This window comes from Euwallacea fornicatus, chromosome 21 (assembly GCF_040115645.1).
Source record: "Euwallacea fornicatus isolate EFF26 chromosome 21, ASM4011564v1, whole genome shotgun sequence".
Classification (NCBI taxonomy): Eukaryota; Metazoa; Arthropoda; class Insecta; order Coleoptera; family Curculionidae; genus Euwallacea; species Euwallacea fornicatus.
The window spans coordinates 2,787,801-2,815,740 of NC_089561.1; the positions used below are offsets into that span (position 1 = coordinate 2,787,801).

Below are 27,940 nucleotides of genomic sequence, written 5' to 3' on the forward strand. Positions count from 1 at the left end.
CGTAATTTCTTTCAATTTAAGCCGTCACAATGTTGGGTTTGAACTAGAAGCTACAGAGTACTAAAGGTTTTAATACAAACATGTTCGCTATTTTTTCAAGAATTATTCTCCAGAGTTTAGCAAGATCTTTAACATAAGATGTACATGCGAAAATTAAAATAGATTACATTCACCATTTTCCTGCCTCGATTAGCGCGCTAGTTTATTTTCCGATAATTTTATTCTGTTCCTCTCGCTAGCAGCATTGCCATAATCTTGTCCTCTTCTCAAAAGCTCCAGCTGCCAAAGAAAAGCTGTTATATTTCTCTACTCTCTCAATAGTGTACCAATCACCTTCTCGGGTGTAATGTTTGGCCCTCTCAAATTTCTTCCCTTCACGGGCTTTGATTTCAGTTTGTTCGTATCTCGCTTAGGCCTCTCCCTAGGGGTGATGTAGAAATTGAAGGGGCCCTCAGACCCAGTAAAGAAGTTGCTCCTTAAGGAGGCTTCAAATTCACATTTTTGGTCAGTAATTGGCTCTAAAGCAGCCAGTTTCGTACTTTTCTCGCTCGACTGATGTTTCATAAATCTGTTGTTTAATCTGTATAGGAAATTTAGTATTTCTATATAAATTGTTGAGCTTCATTAGATCAACGTTTTGGCAACTTTTCGTTTAAACTGACCCAAACTTGATATTTATTTCAATATTTCCTAGGGTTACTATCCTCTCGGTAAAGATGCCAGGACCTTGATCTAATGGCCTTAAGGATGGTTATGATTAACTACCTGCTGCACAAATTGCTTCTGGAGGGCAGTTCTAGGCACGCAACTCTATTAGAGCTCGTAGCCTCCGACTTTACAGATTGTCCATTCCTGGCATAAAACATCGTCAAATAAGACCGGTTTTTCTTCTGGCTAACAAGCGATATTGGCTGCATTCTGCCATTGAGCCTTGTTTTCTTAGTTGCGGTAACAGTACCGGATTTCCAGTCATTTTTGGAAGAGTTAATCTCGGTTTTTCCTATTTGTCTATTGTAGAATGGCGTATGGATTTCTTTGAGTTTTTTGAAGTCAAACTTGTCCAATTGAGAATATTCATTTCGACATTTATGGTTGCAGAGATCTCTGTCTTCGCCGGATTGGATGTCGTCAATGGTATCGTAAAATTCCTCTTCATCCGAACCCATAGTTGCATGGGGTGTTTTTCAAAAAAACAATAATTTTAGGGATGTAAAATCACTGTAAAATGTGGAAAACTTGAAATTTAACCTAAAGAATGCGTCAGTCAAATCGATACCTTTTCATCATCAACAATGAAATTGATGAAAGTGCTCTTCCGGTTCCCAAGATATCGACGCTACAAATATGAAAGGTGATTAAAATTGGGTACCTTCTGCCCCTTTGGAATTGTTCAGAAAACTTTCGAATATTTTAAAGTGATCGTGAAGGTTCTAGTCGATGGATATGAATCCTAAATAGAACCTGGATGTTGCATCGAGGCTCTGAAACCTTAAAAATGCAATTTAAAGAATCTCAATTCTTTAAATTGCATATTTATTATATATATATAGACATTTTCAAAATCAAGCAAATCAAGAGAGAGAGAGAGAGTACTCCGTCTAACGTAGGCTGATAGAACTTACAGAGATCATTAATTTCAGTTATACAGAGTGTCCGGAAATAAAGTCGAAATATGTTGAGATTAAAACAATAAAAGAAGTTATTGTACACATATCCCAAAAATTTCTTCTTAAAGGGGCTAAAACTCCTTAAAGGGGGAACTCTAAAAATATTTTTTTTACAATATTTTCGAAACGGTTTGCACTAAAATTTTCAAATTCGGTATACTGTAATATATTGGAATGGAAAAACTTTTGTTGTGTAAATAATTGTAAATTTAAGTCAGAGGCGTCACATACAAGGGATCTCCTACGGAAATGTTGTCTTAACATTTTTTGTTAGTGACAATTCTTAATTTTTGAGGTCAAATTATTGAATCGCCAATATTTTTAAGTAAATAACGTCCTTTTACTTCATCTCGTTAAGATGGACCGGTTTCTAAAAAAAAAATTATAAAACGATACATGATTACACATGGTAGACATCGAAATCTATGACAAAAAGAATTAGAGGATTTATTGAGATAAACGAAAGCCATTTTTAATATTTGTTGTGAATATGTGATAAATCTTTAATAATATTAGTCTTGTTATTTCTGGTTAATAAAAAAATATTTTACATTATATGTCCACGTAATTCTGTATCGATTTGTAAAAGTTTTTTTTTGGAAAAGGGTCTATCTTAACATTAAATAAGAGACCGTTTTTTACTTCAAAATATTCGCAATGAAGTAATTTGAGTTTAAAAATAAAAGGAATATTCCAAACGACGAAGTCAAGGCAACATTGACGTAGGACGCCCCTGTGCGTAACGTCCCTGACTAAAATCTACAATTATTAAATCAGCTTTCCCAACCCAACTTTTTAAAGTATACCGAATTTTATAATTTTAGCACAGTTTCGAAAATATTTCGAAAAGAAGGCCTTCGGAGTTTCCTCTTTAAGGGGTGCTAGTCCCTTTCAAAAGTAATTTGTAAGGTATATCACCTCCCAAAATATTTCAACGTTATTTCCGGACATTCTGTATTTTTAACAGAATTGTCCTTTGGGTTTCACATAGATCTGCGCTAGAAATGCAAAATTTTGGATTATTTCAAAAATTTGCTAGACAGGCCAGTTTTTTTATCAAACTTATTTCTGTTATCCTAGCGAGCGACAAGAGTGCCAATTTTCTAGTAAATATCACGAGAACTCTATGAGATATTGACAAAAAATGTTTACTCAAAATTTAACAAATTCCTGGGGTTTTATGTATTTTCCTCCTCAAAAATCTTTTCGTTCGCCGGCGAACTTGACCTGCTTAAAAATTATTTTCTCATCGTTTTCTATTTCTCCGGCTAGTCAGAGATATTCCATATACAGCAGCAGTTGACTGGTTACTGTTATTATTCGTATTTTCAATAGAACTTTCTAATTTACTCACATATAAGAATAACAGAAAAAGTTAAATTAATATTTCAATATGGCAAAGATCATCCAACACGTTCCATTTAATTTAATAAGTTATTTATTCTTAAAGTGAATCATTGTTACTTTCTCCGCTAGATAATGATTATGTGTCTCATAGTCAATTTAGGCAAACGGCCAGTATAATTATCCGCGGAGCTTATTCGCCAATGATACTAAAATAAAACTTAATGGTAATGCTTCGTGGCCATCGCGTATGACCTCAGCATTAGAAGAAATTCTTGACAAAAGGTGTAGGTGTATGCGTCACTCATTTTCTCTTTTAAGATTATTAACACTTAGACTTCAGTAGTTTTATTGCTTCTTCTCATCATATCGTTCTAAAAGTTTTATGTGATCTTATAACTAAAAACACCACATAAAAGTCGCTAATTAATGCGACGTTAGTCGCCTTTGCTGAGGAGAAAATTCAAGGAATAAAAAATATACTTTTTTGCCATTTTGAATGAGCGATCGTTGAGTATGTCGGCACTCAGATTTAGAAATGTTTTGAGTATAGGCTGGTGCCGTTTTAATATTTTTTTTCCATTTCGTTCCGTATAAAATACATCAAATATTCCGAATTCAGGTATGTGAAACCAAATAAATAACAGTATAAAATGAACGATAAAGATAATACTCGAAATGATCATTTTTTCCAACACATAAACGCGCCTTTGCCGAAAGTTAAAGCCTGTCGAATTCAATAATCGCATGTAACTTTTTATTATTGATGGGGTCCCATAAATCTTTTGCAGTTTCAACGACCGTGGAATTTATAAATTCGTCTAAAATCCCCCCAGAGGAAAAAGTCGCATGTATTTAAATCGGATGATCGCGGTGGCCAGTGTTGAGGAAAGTTATTTACTCGACCATTGACTCGAAAACTGTGAACATTTTGAAATGTAGAGGTGCATCATCATGTATGCATCACATTTCACAGCCTAACTCTAAAGACAAACAAATCCTCCAAATAGTCATAAAGGTAAATTTAACTCAAGAAGCGTATTGGGTAAAAAAAAACAAATGGAGTTTTAGCGATTTGGTGGACCAATTAGAACAACCAAATAAGGCTCAATAATTTCAAACTGGCTTTGGTAATGATGGTTTATTGCAGGTTGTGACTGTTTTGCAGATTTGTATTTCCTCTCCGTATAAAACAGGCTCCAGAAGAATGATTCTGTAAAAATCAATGTTCTGGTCTTGGATGAAATTACAAAAAAAATCGTCGTTGTCTCGAAATCTTGCCGCAACAGTCTTTGGTTTTTTTTTTATTGCGTGGAAGGAGCAGATTACGTGTTACAGTGCATTTGACCGTCCAGAGCTCTTCGTTTAAACTTGGACGATTTGGAATAGTACGATTAGGAAACCTTCTTCAGCAGCAGTTCCGTTGCAAAACCCCAAGGCTATTAGCACTTCCTCATTAAAGGCAAATGCCACGAAAATATCTCAGGAACCGTAGGCATGAGGAAAAAAATTAATATGAAAAATTGACTCGATTCGAGGTCAGCTCTCTGCTCTTAGCTGCTGCATGTTCTTTGCGTGGAGAATCACCCTCTACAAATATACCTGCGACAATTAATCAAATGACAATTTCCTTAGCCGAACATCCGATATTTGTTTCATTAAGAGAAAGTGGATTGATTAGAGGAGTTTTTTCAGCATAAATTGTTATTTGAAAGTAATATTGCCACAGAATGCAAAAAACAAGGAAATATCCACTTGTTGCGGATAGGAAGTTGTAAATTAACGTCCAAGTAAGTCGTAACGAGTAATTCTAGTTCAGCTCATTGCAGAAATCGCGATTTTAGGAATCATCAATTATAGTTGAGATGTAATTTGCAGTAAATGGGAGAGAAAATGTATGGTGAATCGTTTTTATAATAGATACCTCTAATAGAAATCTTATTCGTTTCTTCTATCTCCTATAAAGGCTCAAAGCAGCACTATATACTGGTATCATTTAAAAAATTTCTTCTTTTTTGTTCTGGGATTTCTCCTCCTTAAAATTCTTTCGGGAAAACTGTCTTCTTCTAAAAGCTCACCCTCAAAATTGTCTCTGCGCTACAGGGTGGCGCCGTTAAGAGGATGACCTTTGCCAGCCATGCGGACCTCTCAGGTCTCGTCGACTGAGTCTTCTCAAGTCTAAAAAAGACTCGGTATATGCTTTATGACACAACACCAACGTAAACGAATTCCTCGATTTTGCAGCATGTTGCATTTCGCTAAGAGTGCGATTATGCTGAAAAAGTGATACACTTAGGGGACTTAGGTAAGCAAATTAGTTTTGCGACATAAGTTGGTCATGTTGGCTTTATTGCACATCAGTGTGGCGTTACTGAAAGGATATGATCAGTGAATATATTTACCATCGATAAGGTGAGTATCACTAAGTTTAGGTTAATTGTTGGGTCGAGGAAGCAATTTTGTCCCAAACATGGTGCACGAGCCATTTATGTACCGATATGTACAGAATTAATTGTTAGTTTGCCAAGGTACTGCGAGTTTACGATCGAAGTTCGGAAAAAGTTGTTTATGTAAAAGTTTTATAAATAAAGCACGAAAAGATATTTTCACAAAAATCCATAGGGGTGTGTCAGATGATCTAGCCGGCCACTCCAATTCCTATATTGAGCAAATATTTCAATAACTGTTAAATTTAGACATGGGTATGTTACATGAAAAGTGTCGCACGAACAAATGTCAAGGGCCGGACTTGGCCCGCGGGCCGTAGCCTGATGAGCTCTGTTCTAGAAGAAGTCGGGTCTGATTTCGGAAAGGCTTATTTACCTAAGGCTTTTTTACTCAAATTTAAGTTGTAAATAGATCACAGGATACAAAAGATTTTTCAGGCACGTTTAATGTGAACCACAACTAGCAACAAAGTGAGACGATCTCCTGTAAAAATTGAGACTTTCCGAAATTTGGAAAACGCAATGACTGTTAGTATTAGCAGCTAAAAGTTATATCAATTATTGCAGCTGAAACGTAACAAATTTGCAACATCTGTCTTGTTCTTTTACTGTTCTCACGATGTTTCTCCCGTCTTATACAAATCCCTCTCATGCGAACCCGTGTTATGGGGGGATTTGCTGCATTTATATAATCAAAATGACTCGTACAACGTGGATTCGCGTAGGGCAACAATTTAAAAATTTCTAATGGCTTTATCGGGAGAAGAAAAAAGATATCAAAAATTCCTCCGACTAATTTCTATAATACCTTATTTTAAAGCTCCCAAAAAATGCTATTTGATAATATCCTACAGAGCTGCATTGATGAAATACTTTCAGGGTAATTAAGGAAAATCTAATTAAAATGTATTTATGCATTTTTAAAATTTTTGTTTGTTCGGTTAATAATAAATGCCACAGAAAAAAACTACCTAAAAGAAAAAAAAACTGTAAAATGTCTAAAAGCTTTAAGATTCCTGCCAGGACGTTAATATGGATGATTTTCAGAATTTATTAATAAATCAATCGAATTGGCTGGTCGATCATTTTGGTTTCTCCTCGATGTTATAGAAATTAATTTTGGTTCCCCAGATATAGCTATTGCAAGTTTTCAAATTAGTACCTTGTATAGCACGAAACATATCTACCGTGTCGCAGGGGGTGTAAAAAATATATACAAAATCACATTTCCTGTTAACGAGTTCAAACTCTCACTTAAAGCAATGTCGACACCCCCGAGGAAGAAAAGAAGCTTAAATGAAAGTGTTATTCAGTAATCTGCAGGTACCTTTCATTTAATTGCCGTTTTGTATCATTATTTACATAAAAAGAACGAATTATTATATAAGCTTGTTCCTACATCGCATGCCCTGGTTATTTCTTAGCAATAAATATTTCAGAAGCCAATAGAGGAAATTCCGGAAAGTTCATGAAGAGAAATGTTGTCGGAATGTGTGGAGAATACAGAGTTGAAATATTTAAAAATATACCGAGTGACCCAAAAAAGTACGAAGCTACATATTTGTGTCATTTTAAATGCGGCACCTTCACAGCAAAATGCAAATGTGTCAATTAAACATTAACGTTGATATTTAGTGTTTTTAATTTCACGCGTCCGCACGATCAAATTGAGAAAGTCGATTTTTCCATCGCAGTTTTGATGACATTTCTATTAAGTAAATATGATATTTACTTAATGGAACTTGATGAAATTCTTTTCTTGGTTTGTAAATGACCAACTTGCACATTCAGTAAATATTTGTATAGAAAATTTATGGTAAAAAATATTTAAATATTTAATTTGGTACTACTTCAATCCATCTTTGATTTAAAGTAAATGCTCGGATGCAGGACCATTTGGATATTTACCGCTTTCTGCGGCCATCGAAGGTCAAGGAAATCAAACACTCCCGGTATATCCGTAAGAAATAAACAATTTCTCTTTATGTTTTGAAAATAGCAAATTAGTAGGACTATCCTCTATTCTGATTTCTTGTAATGCAGGGTATCCTTTAAGTTTATTGCTTTTTTGGAAAAATCTTAATACTCTTTGAGCCGATTTTGTCGAAATTTGACAAGGCTATTTATGGTTATTATTGTTATTTATACGCCAATGAGTTTTTTAAAACGTTTATATTTTTTTCACGCTAAGCACGGTCGTGCCCACCCAGGTCACCAGATTCGAATCCGTTAGATTTTTGCCTTTAGGGTCATGTAAGGTCTTTCGTTTATAGAACTCCGGCCAACACTGAGGAATAATTAATCCACCGGACACGGGATTCATGTAATCAGATGAAATATATATTTCAAAGTGTGAGGCAATCGATGCTAAGACGAGCTAATGCTGGCATTAAAATTGGAGGTGAACATTTTCAGCAACTATTGTAAATTTCCTGATACTTATTGTTAAATGTTTTTTTACAAGGTTCGGAAAAGGTTAATTAATCATTTAATGGTTGGCCCTGCGCACCCTTTAAGGCCTTTGTCAAAATTGAACCTCTGGGTAACCAGACATCTACGGACGAGTTTGTACGTCGACATCTTGTGTAATATGCATTTTCTACAATTAATCGAAGGACTTTCATATTTCTAAAGCCTTTTTACTACCTTTTTGAGTTTCACACTCTCCCCCAAAAAATGTTTTTAACGAAAAAAATATGCAAATTAGTCGAATATATTAATCCTTTCGTACGACACAGATCTATTGGAGAATCAAAGATCATAAATTTCTATTCCTAATGGCTAAATCATTATCATAAACACACACGTGTGTTCATTTTAGTGTCAGAAACAAGCATGTTTGTAGCATTCAGATAAAATCATCGGCCATTAAGAATAAAAATATTCAACGGGGGAAATTCCTGAGTTCCTGCCCAGTCGAACGAAGATGATAATAGCAAGTACCACTTTCTTCTTTCTTCCGACTGAACAACGGACCTGTTTCACACACACGGCGGATTGGCTGCAAGTTGAATAAAACGTGAATCTATAATATTGGAAAGTTGCATATTACACTACGAATACTGTGGGGTGTTCTCCGAGAATTCATTAGTCGATCCTTCTATGTCATCTTCTACTTATTAACACCACCCAGATTCCAGAGAAGAGTCCGCCATGCTATTAAATAAATCACAACTCTTGATGGCTTTAAGCTAAAGACCAAATCGTCCTACTTATCACCCATTTCACTATTAAACCATGCCTTCTTTGAACGACACTCGCTTTCCATACAATCATTCCTCTTCTTTAGCTTGTGTAGTTGGTACGGTTTACCTCTGGAGTTTCTACTGCCTTAATTCTGTGTTTATAGTGCTTCATTATTTCTGACATTATTAGTACCATGGAACTAGTGGATATTGTGATGTTTATTTTGAAGTACCTAATGTCTTGTTGATATCTGAAAGACAAAAGTAAGTAGGTTCTTTCCGTGGGGGTGGGGTATACAATGATACCGCCAACAACATTTATGATATCAATATTATTTTTGCAATTAAAGCCTCTATTTCATACTCAGGTTCATTCTAACCGGACCTTGCTAAAGTTTCATTGGCCATTGAAAGGGCATTACTGCCCCTTGCTGCGGCTCCAGCAATTTTTTCCGAACATTAGCTAACCTTCTAGTTCAGAAGGTTCTGACTCGTTTAGTGTCTCAAAGTTTTCCTGGTGGGAGAAACTTGTCTGGTTCTACTGCAAAAAGTGCTTTCAATTCAAGTTCACAACACATATCTCAAGAACTGAAGGAGTTTTTGGATTTTTTTAAAAGTCTCTTAAAAAATGTTTCACCCTATATTTTGATGCTGAACGAAGTTCCTGTTGACATTCCCAACTAAACGCTAATTTAGTCTCTGTCAACCACTAAAGCCACTACTGACAAAAATTGAAAATTTCTATACTGCAAATTTATCATGAGTCTGCCTTCATCGAAAGCACGTTTTTACCTTGAACTAACTGCGTGATGACATTTTCTGGAATTTTCTAACTAAATCCTCAAAGTCATTTTAGATGTCCCAGATTAATCTTTTATAGGTTTCTTTATATGCCCATTATCTCTGGAAAAACTACCTTGAAGGGCCAAATCTCCATAGAAGATATTATTTCGGTACTTCTAGTTATTCAAAAATATTCAGTTTTACCTGTTGCTCTGAGGGCATCTTCAAATGCATATTATCCTCTTAGAAGTACTGCAACAAGATATGAAATCTCCGCATTATTTTTAAGCTCTAAAACTGGAAGAGTACAATTTTCGAAAATCTTCAGGTTGATACCCAGACGGAACTTCCGCTGCGCATGGCCCAAATGGACTCTTCTGCACTTAAAATTCTTCAAAAATTATCGATTTTCTTCTTTCAGAAGATTCTTCAAATTCACTTAAACATTTCTGTTGAAATTCTTGTTGTAAAAAACTAAATTTGATCTTTGTTTAAAAATAACTTCCTGGGTCAGAAAGGAAAATTGAACGTTTCTGTAAATCAAGTTTCTCCAAAAATGTACAGTTTCACCTCGTCCGAGGCATGTCTGCTGTAAAACTCTTCACTTTGATTTTCTTAGTCCATAACACATTCCTGTCTCGAAGCACTAAGTGGTTACTTTCTACGCTTCCTGGTAGTACCATTAATTGAAGTCCCACTTAATCGTGTATTTGGGATGAGTACTACCAATAATTCATTGTACCGATATAAACAACTTGCAGGTATTGCGACCAACAGTAATCGTGTAGCCGGTACCATTTGGAAGATAACGTCACACATATATACTTTCTCTATCGTACAATTTCTCCGGCGGTTAATGTCTAAGTCATTATATTATATTTAATTGTTGCCGTGATGGTAAGTACCTATATTTTGGTGCTTCTTTCACTTCTTTTCTTCATCGTTCATAGTAAAGCCCGTGGCCGGAGACCCGTGACATTCCATGAGTTTCGCACCCTATATGTCATCGCAGTGCTCTCTATGTGATTCTGTGTTTCAGATAAATTAGCAGTTTGCCTAATAGGAACCCCAACATGGCTGAACTTCTAAATTCTAACCAATCAGTGGCCCAATGGGCCTATGACTATTACTTATGGACTTTAACTCTCTCAGGTAAAACACCCATCCTTGGAACCTGAACTGAAGATACTATACTACTTTTATAGATGAAAGAACAAAAGGATGGGCCCTAGTAGATTCCCCAGTGCCAACACTACTGTTTACAGCTCTCTACCTCTTCCTGGTATGGATCGGTCCCAAATACATGGAAAACCGACCTCCCTTCAAACTCTCTGTCTTGCTATTACCATACAACATGTCAATGGCAGTACTAAATGCTTATATAGCGGCGCAGGTACCGTTCGCACCCTCCAAGGCGAATGCAAAGTTTATTAACTAAATTTTTGCAGCTGCTTACTGCTTCGACGAGGCTGAAATACAGTTACATATGCGAACCTTGCAGACCAAAGCACGATCCAGATGAGTTACAGGTAAGATTTTACACACCGAAACTCGTGTGCAAAGTGCACTTTTCGCATCTTAATCACACGACAATATCTACTTTCTCCCAGATCGCTAACGCTGTTTGGTGGTACTACTTTTCAAAACTGCTAGAGTTTTGTGATACATTTTTCTTCATATTGAGGAAAAAGAAGAATCAACTGTCGTTCCTGCATGTTTATCATCACTCAACCATGTTCGTCCTGTGGTGGATTGGCATTAAATGGGTTCCAAGTGGCTCAAGTAAGTTTTTGTATTTTTTTTTTGAAAGTAAAAGCATTATCCAATTATTGAATAATAATTATCGTCGAGATACTTGTGGTCAAATGCCATTTTCGCAGTCGAATAGTTAGTTTATGGAGTCCAGTGAAAGTAGTCTTTAATAAGCGAATAATTTATAGGAAAAGCAACAAAATTATGTTCGATAAAAATTACTCTCACTTCGCTTTAATCAAAAAATTCATTCTGCTTGTATCGAAAGTAAGTGCAGTTACACATTTTTTTTTTCTCTGCACTGGATCTCAGACATACGGAAATAAGTTTACATTATTACAAGTCAGCTCCTTCCTTCATCTATTGGTAATGGTTTTTTATTTAATTTTAATTAATCGCATGAAGACAAATTTTGCTTCTTCTTTGGCGACTTTCTCTTGGATTATTGCAGTTGCTGAACTCGAGAATGATTTCCCTTAGTGGGAACCGCATTCCAATTTGTGACTGCTTATTAAAAAAACGTTTTTTTAAGATTAAAACTTTCATTTGCCACCACTGCGCCACGATTAACAAATTAGATCCAAAACCAACCGATAAATCCGCCTTTGATTATTACATGAGCTTAGAAGAAGGTGAAATAAGCTCCAACACTGATTCTCTAGTCCTTGAAGCGTTCTTCGTACCTCGTGTCCTTAGTTTCCGATTTTTGGAAACTAACTCTGGCGTATCCGCCCATATTAGCTCAGTAAGACGGGGTATATCTGGATCAGATCTGGAAATTTCTGATTAATTAAAATCTTAAAACACGCGTGGGAACCTTACAAGGTACTAAATTTGCTAACGCGTTCAGAACCACGTAACTCGACTAACTGATATCGATACGTGACGCGTCGATATTCAGGTAAAGTTACACATTTTTGTTGGGGACCGGTGTTGGTTTTTTCTTTTCGAGTCGATGAAATCGAGATTTCCTCGGACTGAATTTTAAAAGCTGTTTAATCAGTGAGTACCTGTGAATGTTACTCAACAAGCGTGAGAAATGATACCATACACTCACTGCAACTTGGCACTGATATACAGAGTAGTCCGAATTCTAGGTAATCCGAATTAGGATCTCGGAAACTTTAAAAGGCACGAGGTCGCTTAAATTGGGACGAAATTGCTCAATTTAGTGGTCAAAAAAATAACAAAAAATAATCGAAATTTTCCTGCCATCTTTAATTTTTCCTTACTTTATACAGGGTGGTCATTTAGTGCGGTCTCGGAAGATTACGGCTAAACAATTTAATATTTTGAATTTCTTTTTTTTGCGTTATATAGAACTCGATTATGGGTACATTCTAAAATTGTTTTCGTTTTATACAGGGTGTTCTAAATAAGTGAAAAATATCAAAGTTATGTTTTTTTAAATAGGACGCCCCATATATTAATATCGTTTTAGATTTCTTGAGAAAAATAAATGTAAGTTTCATTAAGGTTTACTTGTCCTAAATCTTAAGGATTTCGAAATAATTAAGTTTTTTTTAAAAAATCATGCAATTTTAAAAACTTTGTTTTGAAGGAAGTTTAAGCTGGAGTAAAGCGAAATTCATACCAAACCTTATATATGAGACGTATTTTATGCCAGAATTATTAAAATTGAAATATCTCATACAGTGCGTCCAAAAAATAACATGAAAATTGCATTCTTTTTGAAAGGAAATAACTTGCTTAATTTAAATAGAACACCCCATATTTTATTACTCGAAATAAGAGATATACATATGACTAATCAAATTATAAATTTTGCTACCTTTTCTTAAATCTTATTTTTCGAAGAAAACCTGTACATTTAGGTATAGAAAAGTGTAACGATTTTTGATTAGTCATATGTTTATCTCTTATTTCGAGTAATAAAATATGGGGTGTTCTATTTAAATTAAGCAAGTTATTTCCTTTCAAAAAGAATGCAATTTTCATGTTATTTTTTGGACGCACTGTATGAGATATTTCAATTTTAATAATTCTGGCATAAAATACGTCTCATATCTAAGGTTTGGTATGAATTTCGATTTACTCCAGTTTAAACTTCCTTCAAAACAAAGTTTTTAAAATTGCATGATTTTTTTAAAAAAACTTAATTATTTCGAAATCCTTAAGATTTAGGACAAGTAAACCTTAATGAAACTTACATTTATTTTTCTCAAGAAATCTAAAACGATATTAATATATGGGGCGTCCTATTTAAAAAAACATAACTTTGATATTTTTCACTTATTTAGAACACCCTGTATAAAACGAAAACAATTTTAGAATGTACCCATAATCGAGTTCTATATAACGCAAAAAAAAGAAATTCAAAATATTAAATTGTTTAGCCGTAATCTTCCGAGACCGCACTAAATGACCACCCTGTATAAATATACATTTCAAAACAAAATTCATTTCATTTTTACTACTTTTATTCCATAAATTGAAATTTATTAAAAACATCTATTACGCGAGCAAAAGAAACTGCAACGAAGACAAATCTATTTACAAATAACACGTGGGAGAATAACGGATATATACACTTTTTAAGAGGGTATTTTTGTCATATCTGCCACTTTCTTTGATAGTTGTTATACTTTATTGTTCTGAAAAAAGTTATAAAAACCAAGGTAAAAATTCAGGTCCGTATTTAAAAAAATTAAGTTGATGATGGTGGCTGAAACACGCAAAGTAGGAAGGCAAATTTCATAACACTATTTTGCAGGGAATAGAAAATGGTAATAAGGAAATTACATTTGTTTCAAAATACGTCATCAAATAAAGTTAAGAAAAAATAAAAATGATACAACGAAATTTCGTTTTTTTCTGAATGTCTCCAAAAGCGTCCGGAATTTTTTCGGGTTCGAAGTGACATTTTCTTGGGCACTAAATTGCCCAATTTTTCCTCAATTTAAACAACCTCGTGTCTCTTACTGTTTTCAAGATCCCAATGATATGCCTCGAATTTGGATCATCCTGTATATTTAATAGTTTGTAAGTTTTTAGTGTTATGTTATTAGAGTGCGTAATGAGATAACGATAAGCAAACAAGCAGAACCATTTCGGGATGGAACACTGTCGAATCGGGTTATTACTATCGTCGCCGCTAGATGGCTAAGTGTCGGGGAATTTCTGTTTTGAACTTAGGTATCGCTCCAGAATTGAAAAGGAACTACAAAGAGAAAAAATGGGCAGTCAAGATGTAGAAGGGTAGAAGTGTAGTCGAGTAGTGGCAAATTTGCTAGTTTGTCTTTCTATATTGTATTAATAAATTAATGTTTATTAATTCATCGAGAACGCTCCCTGTGTTATTCCGACATACAGATACAGAGAAAATAGAATTTAATGTGTTTTGATTATTTACTTGCAGCCTTTTTGCCGGCAATGGTGAACTCGTCCATTCACGTTCTGCTATATGCCTACTACGGACTCTCAGTTTTCGGACCCAGAGTTACCAAATACCTCTGGTGGAAAAAGTACCTTACGATTCTGCAACTCGTAAGTATCTACTGGTATTGAGCAGTTAACAGTCTAAATTTACCAAATTTCTTGAAAATTGTTTTTAAGACATAGCAATCTCAGTACTTTCCCTTCAAAGAGATATCGAATGCCAAGACCAATGCCCAATTTGAATTTTAAATAGTTACGTAGATTTTGTTATTGCTTTAGATCCAATTTACTTGTGCCCTAATCTTGGGAGTTAACGGTATAAGGACCGGGTGTGAATTCCCCTTATGGATGCATTATACCCTCATATTTTATATGTTATCTTTCATCGTCCTATTTGGAAACTTTTACGTCAAAGCTTATATGGATAAAGTAAGTTAAAGCTAATCAAATCCTCACAGATGGGTTTGTTAACGTTTTTTTTTTTTTAAGGGTAACCAAGTTTTCTTCGGAATGGACGTGGGTTGCGGTCAAGGCAACACCTACGAAAGCCAAAAAGAAGTGCAACATTCCAAGAAAATTAAATAAGACGATTTTGAGTATTTACGTTTAATTTTTATTGCCATTATGTTTCTTGACTTCCAAACTCCCATTTCACTCATTTTCGTAGGTCCTTCTGCGTAATCGCTCAAAATTCTAAGCTCAAACTATGTTTCTTCCATTTTTATTTATTTTATCTAAAATTTAATTATATTATTTATTAATGTAAATTAATTAGATGTTTTTCTCTGCTGATATGAGATTTGTTATAGAGTACGCTTGTATTAAGAAGTTTTTGATACAACATTTTAGTCGATTTGAACCACAGAAATAAAAAAAATTAAGACTTAAATTTCAATAATTCAGTCTTCCAGCCTTGCCTTGGAAATGCATGGGATAAGATTATAAAAGTTTTAGTTGTTTATTTCTAGTTATTTGCAATTATTATTGTAAGTACAGCATTAAAGTTCATTTAATTCCATTAAATAAAAAAAAAAATTGTTGTGTTGGAGCCTTTTCCCAAGTCGCAGCCCATTTAATGATCTTGTGCCCATTGAAGAAACGTGTTATAGTTATTTACATAAAAAGGGAAAAAAGTAACTCTTAACTCACGATCCGAAGGCCAGGGCGGCATTTTCCTAAGAAGCTTTCTTGCGAGTTATACAGGGTGCGGCACCGAAACTTTCTTTTTTCAAAGGTCAATGAATAGAAATACTCGGCATATAATTTTTCTTTTGTCCATTAATTATGACAACATGGAAATTCACTTAAGTTGAATAATCGCGCGGTAATGGTCAATGCTGAACGTTGTCTGGGAATGATTGACAATTTTTTCTTGCCATAATTTCACAATATGAATATGCACGAAGCATAGTTGCAGTACGATGGGGCCACGGCTCACACATCGAGACTTTCAATGCGTCTTTTGAGAAACTTTTTTCCCAAGTGGACGATCTCACATAGAGCTGACGTCCCATGGCCCGGGCGCTCTCCAGATTTGGCTTTTTGCGATTATTTCCTGTGGAGTTACCTGAAATCGGTTGTTTATCTAAGCCCTCCCGCAAACGTAAAAGTTTTGAAGAACAATATTTATGATACAATTGCCGACATACCGGAAGTTATGCTGCAGAGCGTTTAGAGGGAGTTCAGGGTACTAATTCGAGAGAATGAATTTCGTATATGATTTTTCTCTCGTCTCCCCAAAAAATGCTATTTCTACATTTTAACCATTAGAACAGAGCGTTTCGTAAAGTACGTATTACAATCAAAGGCCTAAGGACTCACTCTTATATTGATTGTTATGGGAGAAAAGCGACTGCGACGCCGACGCCAATGTCACGGAGCGTCCCGGCGCATTTCCACTATTTTCATGCACAGTTTCCCGATCAGTTTGAGACCTGTTGTGTTGTGAAACACAACGTTTGATCAGTGCTCCTATGGCCTAATGAAACGAACTTAAAAGTGTGTCGATTTAGCATCGACTACTAGGGAACTTAAGGTAAGGGCTGTTGTGGCGATTAGAGGTAGTTGTTTGTTTGTATTGTTCATATCGAAACATGATTTGGGGGTGAAATGGTGTCTGGAATCGTGGGTCGGACATGGGCTTTTGGGTTTGGGACATGTTTACTTTTAGCGGTGATTATGATTGTTGACCTAGGTAAGTTCGAGCAAACTTGTGTCTGGATAGGAAATAGTAGTAGAAACAATTGGTTGATTGTTCAAGGAAGAAGAAAATAGTTTCGATTTCCTGCTTAGTTCAAAGTTTCAACCGACTAATCAGGTGGCAATGAATTTAGACTTTTTTTATTTTCGTAATTATTACACCAACCTGTAATAATAACTGCACGTGGCACCTCGAAAGCAATTCAATATTAACATATGATGTGCTAAATGAGGCGTGTTTAGAAAAGATTTTCAATCTTGCGATATTTACATAATGATATTCAGGGGCTTTTATGAGAACCTTGCAATCTTCATCCCCATAAAACCCGCAACCAACCCATTCGTATCAAATAAAAATGCTCTTAGGTCAGGTTCTAGCTACATGCGGGATACATTGTTCAATTTGCAACTTAAACCACTCAATTATCATATTTACCATTATAGCAGGCCCTGGTGTCTGGTTTTGGTTAACATAAGGTCACAACAGACTCCGATCCCTCCTGTTTTGCACCATGCCACATAGACTTTACTTTTAAATCTAAAATTCGTTGTAGAGTCTGCCGTGGCCCAATCAAATATTTATTTCCACATATCTCATGGGTTGGGCAAAAAATGATCGTAAAACTTTGTACGTATAGTGACTACTCTTGCGACTACTACGGCCCTGTAATTTATTTCATTTTTCTTATTCACATAATAGGACCGTAACCGACACGCTATTTAAAAACTACGAAAATGATATAGGAGGGTGAAACATATCGTTCTCCGCCGGACAAACTTGTGTCCGCTTCAGATGTCTGCCATAACCCTTTCAACCAATCAACCGGCCTAAAACTCTACAATACAGGGTATCCCAAAAATATACTGACAAATTTTAAAAGATGGTGGGCGACATCAACACAAGCTTTCTTTATACAAATAAACATATGCCCGCAAATGAGCCGCTTGAATAGAAAAAGGGCAATATGGTTTCAACCATTATAATCACTTATGTTCGAACTTGACCATTTGTTTCAATACAAAAATTGCACTATGGATTCATTGACTCGCGGGCCCTATGAAATATTCCGGAAATAGATTCTAGATTTGTACAACTCACCATTTTCTTGCTAACAAATCTTTCTAATTATGAATAGTGATTTTCCAAACCAGATATTTGAGATAACTCCACAAGAAAAAATTCAGGGTGTTGAAATTAGGGAAGCGTGCCAGGCTAGAGGATCTTCTCTTTCAGTCTATCGGCGTATATCTCTAAGTTCTTCATAAGAGAAATGAACATGGTTTTTTTTGGCACGCGTATGTTTATCAAAGAAAAAAGTTTGAGTGACCCCCCACACCACTTAAAATTTGTCGACATATTTGTGGGACTCTCTGCATAGAGCTATGTCAAACACTAGGGTGTCTTAGTCGCTTTAATATGCGATACTTGATAGAACATTCAGTACTAGATCTAATGCCGAATATGTTAATGAACAAATTACCAAATGAATAATGATAGGCGATGATCTCAAAATGTTGGTGAGTTAGAGAAATAAATGATTGTCAAAAATATAAAATTTCAAGCGTCATTGCCTCAGAAGTAGTAGAAGATACGTATAAAACCTTCTCTGTAGAGAATACTTAATTAAAAAGTAGCAATATTTTAGATATTTCCTTTAACGGGAAAAGTTCTGGCAGCCGTAGAGAAAAGCGTGAACTTATGCCAAATTTCTTAAATTTGTCTTACTACGAGAATGATATTTTTTTAACTATTAAGCTGTTTCTATATTTTCGAAAAATGCTGTAAAATAGCTGTATTCAAGAACGATAGATCGATCATCCGGCACTTTTTCAGCATTTGATTCCGTGTGTTTACTGAGAAAGCTGCATAGTATTTACACAAATATATTAAGAAGTTTTATGGATGAGTTTTGTCCCTTTTTACATCTGAATTCGTTTTACAATTGAAATTGGAACCGTTTATTAATAACCAGTATTCCCTCAGAAATTCAAAATGGAAATAAATTTCATCCAAACGCAAATTAAAAAATTCTGATTTTGTGCGATTACACTTTCATTTGCCACCATTGTTCGTGTTATTCAAAGCTAATTTGATCTGCTGCATAGCATGTTTCCGTCCTTTTTCTCTGACACTCATAGATAAGGACAGAAAACACAAAATAGGTGTCAACTGCATCCGCAGACTACTTAACTACAAGACCTATTTCAGAGCACTGGTCTTCGTCTAAGCTCGCATAATGAACGAAGATCGTGAAACGCTGCAATGAGATGGACTGAATATCATGCGATGACTTTAGCACAGTGGTGGTAAATGAGATTTTAAAAGTAAAATCTTCAGCTGTTTTTATACAGGATTTCCCAACTTCGTATCTAAGTGGGAAGATTTTGAATACAGTTAAAAATACGAATTGCGAACAACCATTTTTCATAGACTTATCAAACCTATGATACGGTATCGACGCACATGCAAGGTGTCCTTAATACCAAAAGGAACTAATTTCCAACTTATCTGTTATACTCTTTAATTTAATTTACCTTTTAAAATTTCGAAATTATTCTCCAGCTTGAAAGCGCCTTAAGATTAAAAGGTTCGAGGCTGCTTGTAGAAAGCCCGGTAAACTTTAATTTGAATTCTAACGTTTTGAAGTGAATGGAAGTTATTACTGGAAATTTGCATTTAAAACACTTTAAGAGAAGGCAATTATTATTAAAAGCGATTTAAGCAAAATATAATCCGTTAGGGCAAACTCATACACTTTCAGTTTAAGTGGTCTGCAAACTGGAGAATGGAAGTTTCGATTTTCAGATTTGAGCAAGTTACGTATGCGTTGCTAGAACTATTCAAACCATTCAAAATTTCTAGCACTCTCACAAAAACTGAATCTTCCTCCAATTGCTGATTAAAATACCCATCTAGGTTAATTTAGATGTCAGTTTCAGTTTACTTTGCCTTCACATGACAATCATTAGCAAAGCTCCACTTTACGGGCGCTTTTGCTCTTGACTCTATTTACAGTGTAATTAAAATCCAATTTTGCTCCAGGTTCTAACTTTGCCACAGATTGCCCGGAAATTATCGTTTTGGGGAGATTTCGAAGTTGATGATTCTCATTTAGTGTTAAAAATGTTATTAATATGGGTTAGTTAGCACGAACAGAGAAGGTGCTGAGCGGTCGAGCGACGTGCAGGAATCAGGTAAATGCCATAGAGATATTGGAAACGTCTAGAGGTATTTTCCTTCTGACCAATCAATTGAACCAGGAAACTGTTATATTGAATGTGAAATCCTGATAATCGCCCGGGCAAACCTTTTTTTCATCACGAGAAAAATCTTCCGATCTGGTATTCTGGCAGAGGATTCGCAGAAGCCTCTATCCGCTAAAAGGTCCAGATTGCATGTCCTCTCCTATTTGCTCCAAAGGACTGATGTGGCAATGGGTCATTCATTTGGTGGACTTGGGTCCAGGGACTCCCTGATATTTCCTATTGCATCTTCGTCTCCCACCGATACAGGATGTTTATTAAGTAGTTGCACAAACTTTAAAAGGGAAATTTTTGACTAATTTTAGTATAAAAAGTTCTTATGAATATGGGTCCGTATAGACTTAGGTCTTGAGATACAGGGCTTCAAAACAAAACAAAAATTTAATGTTAGGAGGTGCCATATATAGTGCTGTACCTGGATACAAATAACTATAACTCATAGTATTATTTTTCGCTGAAAGCAGCTGTTTTGATAAAAAACGAATTTAAACTTAAAGCTGCATTGGAAGTTTATAACTTATATCATTGAGAATTTTTTAATAATAATCAAAAAATCTATCTTTTGTGGATTTTATTATGATATGGAAAACTTAGGTCACTTTCAAGACTAAGACTAAACTGCTTTTGCAAATAAGTTAATAACATTTACAATAGTTGCTGAAAATAACTGCCTCCCACTGCAATGCATGCACCAATCTCCTTAACGTTGTTTGATGAACTCTTTCGAATTTACCTGATCTGATTAATAATGACATTCAATTCAATTATCTTGTTTCTTAAATTTTGTTCATTTTGGACTGGAATTTTGTAAACTAGTGACTTTAAGTGACCTCATACAAAATAACCCAAAGGATTCAAATTTGGTGATCTGAGAGGTCAGGTTTACAGTCCCACTTCTATCCAACAGTTAGGAAAATTCTCGTTCAGAAATTAACACGCAACCAAACTAAAGTGTGGTTGTACTCCATCTTGCGTCAACCACATGTTATTTCTGGTTTCTAAACCTATTTCTTTTAAATGTTCAGGAAACTCGTCCTTAATTTGTCAAAGATTAATTATTGAAAATTTGTACAAATACTTAATAAAATCCGTATATTTCTATTGGAGGCATTCTTGTTAATTTTATTGCTGCCTCTATCGCCGTCGTTCTATACTCCCCAGACTTTGACGACTGGAATCTCATTTGAAAGGCTGGACCTGAACGACCGGGGTGTTTATTTCAAACTTAAAGAGCAAAGATACCTCTCATATAACAGGATGGTTGAGGTTTGCAGGTAGGATCTAGGTAACAAAAGCTCAATTTTGGATCTGAACGGCGAAGATAACCCGATCCGACCTAAACTGGATTCTCATCATGTCACATTCATTCCAGATTGAACTCTCAGGGTTTTTCCAGTCTTATAGAACACAATTTATATTCTAGTTCTAGTTCGGCATCTCACTAAAGTTTTAAATTTCATTTGAATTAAACTAGCATTATTCTGTGTGGTTAAATTACAGTCAAACTCAGTTATAACAAACATGATGAGACCAGAGATGTTGTTCGCTATAACCGCTCGTTATATCCCATTTTAGTTAATATGTCCATATATGTATGTACGATGTTTGCCTTGGGTGAAGCTAAATGCGTCCACTTGAAGGGTGGTTGATTAAAGGTTGGGAACTACACCAAAATAACAAGTAACTAAATAGACACTTTGTACATTCCTAATATTTAGATCGTTAAGGGCGACTAATCGTTATAACCCAGGTTCGCTGTAACCAAGTTTACGGTTATACCAATATAGCACTAAACAGAACTTTCTTGCATAAACTGAAAACATTATCTCAAAGGGAAAGGACGGTCCTTCAAAACTGGACGAACCTCATTTTGCAGAAGACTTCTTACCCGCTTTTTTATGGTTCCGTAATCAGTTTTGCCGGAAGTTCAACTTGCGTCAGACATTTAACTGAAGATTCATGTGCAACGTAATATTCTCTTATTAATAAAAACTTTCTGTGCTTCAAGAATAGCATTTTTCACACCTCCCTCGCAACACTAATTAAAAATACAACAGACTCAGCTATCATTATTTTTTGGGTTTTGCAACTTCTTCCACAGCGTACAATGGGACGACCATCCATACCCTTAATGTAATTTACTTTATTTCTTAAGATTAACCTGCCCTGTTTATTATGATCTTATGAAATATCGATTCCAACACAGTACATAGTAAAAAGCAAATACTTGAGTTTTTCATAGATTTAAGTTGGACATAAGGTAATATTAACGGTCTTCTGAATTCAAAACAAAACAAATATTTTGAGGTTATAATGGAACGAACGAGTGAGACATCTGGGAGAAGGACCGCAATATTATCATTCTGTCTCTCTCTGTATGTTACACATATTCCATCCTTGTCTGGCATTCGCCTGAACAGTTTAAAGCTCTGTCTTACTTATAGTGACACATTGGCCCATTTTCTTCAGAGCTATCGCTTTATTAAAGAGCTCATCCCCTTTAATGGCCGCTAAACACTTTGCAGTGGAATGCCTGGAATGTTGACGTTACGTAATATTTGGAGGCGTCATGTGTTTTCCATTTAACTGTACTCACCTTGAACTGACCTTCGCAGTATATGAATTATGGAAAGAACACGGGTATCCCAATATTAAAAAACCATTTCAGCCTTATTCAGCTTTTAGTCTAATTTTATTTAACTGTTTAATTTAAAAAATTTTAAATAGGAATACATCTAAACAAAAAAAATTACGAAAACTATTGAAAATGTCCTTCTACTTTCCTCTTTGCCTCATCGACCAACAAACTCGATTATTTCAAGAGTATTGAGAATGACGATTTTAAGAAATTTTATTAAATGTTACGAACTGCTTCAGATAGGTGATAACTGAGCTGGATGATTATTTTCTCCTTACTTCCCTTACATTGTCAATTTGTATCGACAGTTTTGCAAACTCTACAGAGAGGATGAAAATTGCAAAAATACAGTCGAACTTGGTTTTATAGAAAAAGATGGGACCAGAGATTTTGTTCGTTATCGAAGGGGCGTTCGTTACATTCGGTTTTAGTTAATATGTACCCACATATATATGTATACAGTTAGTTATATAAGTCTATGTGCACCTAGCAAACTCATATTATTTCATAGTTAGAATCATGATCTGAAAAATATTTTTAAATATATTGAAACCCTCTTATAAACGGTTATTATTAGTAATTAAAAATTTGGGGTTCGATTAATTGGCTGGAAGAAAATAAATAAATATAAAAATTTTTAATCTCACAAAAGTGAACGTCCGGGACTAAGGAACATATAACAAAAATACTACAAACAATGCAACTTTTTTTGGGCTTTATGTATTTTTATCGTAAAAATATGGACAAATGACATTTTGATCTAGTGTAAAATTTTCGATAAAACACATTAAATCCGATTGTTAATCTCTAACATCATAGCGCGAAGAGAAATTTTAAAAGAAATTAGAGAACTATTAGTTTCATTACGAAACGAAGGAAAATGTTATGGTGACATGGCAAAAACTGCTAAGTTAGCTCGTTTTACATTGCACACCTTCATAAAAACTTTAATTTAACAAATTCAACTAATAATAAACTCCGATCTGGACGCCCTAAAAAGATAAGACCTCTACATTTAATTCGTTAAAGGCGAACGTTCGTTATAACCCAAGTTCGCTATAGCAGAATTTGAGTGTAATTGACCCATCATATACACGACGCAGTAATCCACGTAGAGCAGCTTTCGCTGCTATTTATTTCGAACTTAATTACTCGGGCTAATTGCCATCATCATTTGTCTAAATTATCTGCAGTGTGTGGCCCGATGAACCGCGTTAAACAAAAACTTAATTATTCAGTTATTTTTTAGTCTTCGTTAAATGTATCGAGTGTGGAAAGTTCAGCGTTTTGGCATGAATTTTTCTACCACATCAAATACCTTTTAAATATTACGCAACAGCTGTAAGTAAACTGTAATAGGTACGTTCTCAACTTTTTGTTATACCGGGTGATTCATAACGCAACCAACACGTAACAGGTGCGTGTGGAGGATCTGAAAGTATACCGATATTTTATACAAAGTTTTTTTTCTGATGCTTACGGTTGCTGAGATGTCGGATCCGCAAGATGTATAAAAAATTAGAAAAAATAATATATATTTCACGAAAGCCTAAATCTATAACAACTAATTTGGGAAATGTTTTTATTTTATTGACGTCTTCATTTTAAAAAAAATTGAAATTGTTGAAATTTGCAATAAGGGGCGGTTTAGAGGTGGGTCATCTTTAAAATTATATGCATTTTTTAACTCTAGTCTAATTAACAACTAAGGTTTAACAATAAGATAGTAAATTTTATTTTACATCCTTTTTTCCTCTTGTATAGTTACATGCGTTGTGAACCACCCCGTATTTCTGCACCATAAACCATCATTATCTCTAAAAATATTTTACCGCTCTATTCTGATGACAAATATATAATCTGGCAAGCTTTTCTAGGACTGTTCCTCCTTTCCCACGAGTGTTATATAAATGTTGAAGAGTCATAAATTTTCCGGAGCGACATTCGGCATCTTACACGTAATGGCGTCACAAATAGGCAGATATAAAATTCGTCATTTGAAATTTCTGGTAAGGATGCGTCTCAATAATGGTTGGGAATGTGGGAATAAGAAAATCTATCGAAACATGCTTCGAAGTTTAATTATTAACCAAAACCTCTTCGAACTCACTCAGCTCAGTTTCTCGGGCATGTCGAAATCTCTTGGAACACTTCTCTCATCTCCGAGAAACATAATTATGTAAGTTTTCTAAGAACACTGGGAAGTTTCTCCGATGGAAATTCGACAGAAATGAAAATATTAGGCCTTAATGGAACTGATATGTCACTTGCAAATTCTGGTTGGGAGTTCCTCAGATACGAGGACAGTTCCAAAATTATCCGACATGACATGTAAATGGCGATTTTTTTCTTAAACATCAGCCTCTATTACAAAGACTTAACCTTAAAAGGTGATGATGTCAGTATTTTGCCTGGGATACACGTGAGTTATCTAAAGGAAAAACAACAAATTGATAATATTATATCAATTTATTCCAGCGTTTGAGCGAAGAAATTAGAAAAAAGCGACCGCATTTGGTGAAAAAAAGTCATTACCAGCCCATACTTCCGTCGTCGTAATGGCTAAAATCATTCAACTTAGTTTCAAACTTTTGTCTCACCCACCCTATTCGCCAGATTTAGCCCCCTCAGATTATTTTCTATTTCGAAACTTGAACAAATGGCCCAATCGAACGGGATTTACCAATCATGAAGAGATGAAGTTCGAGGTTGATGCCTATTTTGAAACATTCGAAGTTTCTTACTATAAACAGGGTATAGAACATCGCTGGGAAAAGTGTGTCAAGCTCCAAAGAGATTATGTTGAGAAATAACGTAATATTTTCCTTTAAGCGTTAAATCGGGTACTTCTAGGACTATTGTCGTATATCCCTTAGGAGACTCAAGTTCCCTGACAACAAGCAAATCCTTCAACATCATACAGAGATTAATACCTCGGACTTACGTAGACGTTTTAAGTGCAGAACTGTTAGTTTAAGATTAATGAGTTTTATGAATTTTTCATTTATTGTACGTTGAAGATGACAATGCACCTATATAAGCTTGGCCAAAAATTCTCATACTGCTGTAGCTTCGAGATTAAGAAAATCATCCGTTAAAAGCCCGTTTTTCGCCACGGAAGCCTTGGCTGTTACGTGTCGGTCTAAAGGGAATAAACTTGCCCCTTTTTGTCAATCTTCAAATAAAATCTCTTTCTTGTATTTGCAGTGTTTTCGAAAAGGGGTTTGTATGGAGACTTTGTTTGAGTTTTGATTGTATTCGAAGAAAATCGTAATTTGCTGCGCCTTCTGCTTACCTTTTTACTTCAAGGCTTAGAAGTTATAAGAACACTTCAGCGTTGATTTCAGTTCAGCAGTGGAGTTTAAATGGTGCGAAGGCTTAATGGCTCTGGAGATTTATTAATATAAGGGCATATAAAATTAATACTTTAAACCGTTTAGCGGCAAACCGAAATAAAGCCATCAAGCCGAATATGCTGCATCATGGTTCCCCATATTTCTGGCAATTAATCACCCCTGGGCAAAATTTCAAATGTTACATTAATCTTCTCTGAAACCAGAGAATTGCATTAATAACAATGAATTGGAAATAGAGAACAAGCGATGGCATGATCGGAATGTCTGCTGGTATCCTTTTTTATTTTAAATGGTCCCCAGTCTTTTACAAGTACGGATCCATTAAACCTTCAGGAAACTCTAAAACATTAACAAACTCACAGCACTAGTGTAACTACAACTGAATTTTCAACCTCAATATGATAAGTTGCACAGTAACTCACAATTCCGCAATTAACTTGTCTCCAACCCAATGCAGTGCCTACACCATTTCAGCAATAACACGATAATATGTCGGTCTAACGAATAAACAAGACACTTTTATTGGACTAACATAAAACCAGCCTTAATATGTGCCTGCAGTGCTTGCACGTATTGACGGTGCAAATTCTGGAAACTTACCAAAACTATAAAACATCTTGAAGACTTCTGGATACATAGGACCATGTCCTAGCGAAGTTATGCACTAAACCATCCCTCTGCAATGCTGCATAATCCAGATCTGCTTTAATGCCCCCTAATTGTATTATGAAGACAACCCAACTGCAAGGGATTCTTAATTGGATTAAGCTGTACTTTACATTTTTAGGTCCAATTTACTTTTTTTAATATAAAATGTAGTTAGGAGATAACCGACCAATTTTCAGCATCGAATGCCTTAAACTCAATTGATGGTAAAATTATAAAGTTCTTGATAAGTGCGATAAGTAGGTATTAGTTAAGATAATATGAAGAAATTTGCTCAAAAACGAAAAGAACATTATTTGTAACGAACGCTTCCAAAAATATAAAAATCATGTGCAAAATGGTTTTATATCGGAAACAAAAAATTAAAGAATAATCTTTTTTTTGTCCATTTAAACTATCATTTGCAGCCACTGCTCATAAATTTTATGGCTCGAAGCAAACTTTAACCACCACGTAACGTATAACCAGCTTTTTTTCATTCACGCTCCTAAATGAAGACAGAATATATAAAATACCTACGTGTTACTTGCACCTCATCCAGATTCAACTTTAATACATAGAATGTCGGGATTAATGTTTTAGCGTTTGCCTTTCTCTAACCTCATATAATAAACAAAGACAACTATACGATGTGAGGCGTATGTGATGTGACTTGATGATATTGGCACAGTGGTTGCAAGTGAGAATTTTAATTTAAAAAATCAGTGATTCTTTTTATACACTGCGGCACTGATTTAAACAAGGATTTTGAGAACAGTTATGGAGATGCACATTTAACTTCCAATAGCAATAATAAACTATCTAATTCGACGTAAAACATATCTGGAGTGTTTTTGCCTTATCATTTCATTGATGCCAAATGCATTTACTTTAGAAAATCAGTATATCGGACGTTTTTATTAATAATGCAATAAAAAAAAATCCTCTGATCTCCCATTTCAAAGTGCAGCTTTGTTAAGGTTTGCATTCAGATACATACCTGTTTGTGAAATAATGTATACCTAACGGCATCAAAGTTTCAATCTAGGACTCCTGTCAGATGCGAAGGAATTCCACTTAATTATTCATGTTTCCGTAGCCTCGTGCATAACTCAGGGCTTTACACTGAATTCATAACTTTGTCTCTTTTGAGATCGCCGGAATTTTAGTCGAGAATGTTTAAAGTATGTACTATACCCTGTGTAAAAGTAAACCCAAGGAAGAGTTGCATGTTGAACTAGTTCCGTGTGTGAACGGTACC

The 27,940-nt window shown here is 35.1% G+C and overlaps 3 protein-coding genes across 8 annotated transcripts in view; 2 read left to right on the forward strand and 1 right to left on the reverse strand.

Annotated features, from left to right (window-relative positions):
• Positions 1-88: 88 nt before the first annotated feature.
• On the reverse strand, positions 89-27,743 carry LOC136345772 (uncharacterized). Of its 2 annotated transcripts, XM_066294365.1 has the most exons (6): positions 27,680-27,743; positions 26,635-26,775; positions 1,277-1,488; positions 766-1,218; positions 334-580; positions 89-279 (listed from the first exon to the last, which is right to left on the reverse strand). In XM_066294365.1, the coding sequence occupies exons 4-6, from the start codon at positions 1,164-1,166 to the stop codon at positions 190-192; spliced, it is 738 nt and encodes a 245-aa protein (XP_066150462.1). In that variant the 5' UTR covers positions 1,167-1,218; positions 1,277-1,488; positions 26,635-26,775; positions 27,680-27,743; the 3' UTR covers positions 89-189. The 2 variants fall into 2 exon arrangements, with proteins under 2 accessions (XP_066150462.1, XP_066150464.1); XM_066294367.1 differs by lacking the exons at positions 1,277-1,488; positions 26,635-26,775; positions 27,680-27,743 and having other exon boundaries at positions 766-1,261.
• LOC136345768 (very long chain fatty acid elongase 4-like) lies at positions 5,343-15,196 on the forward strand. 2 transcript variants are annotated; one of them, XM_066294357.1, is made up of 8 exons: positions 5,343-5,423; positions 10,466-10,578; positions 10,632-10,819; positions 10,875-10,955; positions 11,037-11,208; positions 14,558-14,685; positions 14,857-15,006; positions 15,067-15,196. In XM_066294357.1, exons 2-8 carry the CDS (start codon positions 10,500-10,502, stop codon positions 15,160-15,162), a joined length of 894 nt encoding a protein of 297 aa, XP_066150454.1. In that variant the 5' UTR covers positions 5,343-5,423; positions 10,466-10,499; the 3' UTR covers positions 15,163-15,196. The 2 variants fall into 2 exon arrangements, with proteins under 2 accessions (XP_066150454.1, XP_066150453.1); XM_066294356.1 differs by lacking the exon at positions 5,343-5,423 and adding an exon at positions 8,786-8,907.
• The window catches only part of LOC136345770 (dentin sialophosphoprotein), a 32,482-nt gene continuing 21,017 nt past the window's right edge, over positions 16,476-27,940 (forward strand). Inside the window, exon 1 of one of the 4 annotated variants that reach the window (XM_066294361.1) lies at positions 16,476-16,612. The gene's annotated coding sequence lies outside the window, so the exon portion shown is untranslated. Of the gene's footprint in view, positions 16,613-23,844; positions 24,038-27,940 lie in introns of those variants that run through there. The other 3 variants (XM_066294364.1, XM_066294363.1, XM_066294362.1) reach the window with 3 other exon arrangements.

What these genes read in the sequence shown, in the direction of transcription:
- LOC136345772 (XM_066294365.1), bottom strand. Translation starts at nt 1,166, where the DNA reads ATGGGTTCGGATGAAGAGGAATTTTACGATACCATTGACGACATCCAA. An exon ending in AGAAGCAATTTGTGCAGCAG is followed by an intron (nt 581 to 765) that starts GTAGTTAATCAT and finishes TTTCCTATACAG; the next exon opens with ATTAAACAACAGATTTATGA. An exon ending in CAAACATTACACCCGAGAAG is followed by an intron (nt 280 to 333) that starts GTGATTGGTACA and finishes TTTCTTTGGCAG; the next exon opens with CTGGAGCTTTTGAGAAGAGG.
- LOC136345768 (XM_066294357.1), top strand. Translation starts at nt 10,500, where the DNA reads ATGGCTGAACTTCTAAATTCTAACCAATCAGTGGCCCAATGGGCCTAT. An exon ending in ATGGGTTCCAAGTGGCTCAA is followed by an intron (nt 11,209 to 14,557) that starts GTAAGTTTTTGT and finishes ATTTACTTGCAG; the next exon opens with CCTTTTTGCCGGCAATGGTG. An exon ending in ACCTTACGATTCTGCAACTC is followed by an intron (nt 14,686 to 14,856) that starts GTAAGTATCTAC and finishes TTATTGCTTTAG; the next exon opens with ATCCAATTTACTTGTGCCCT.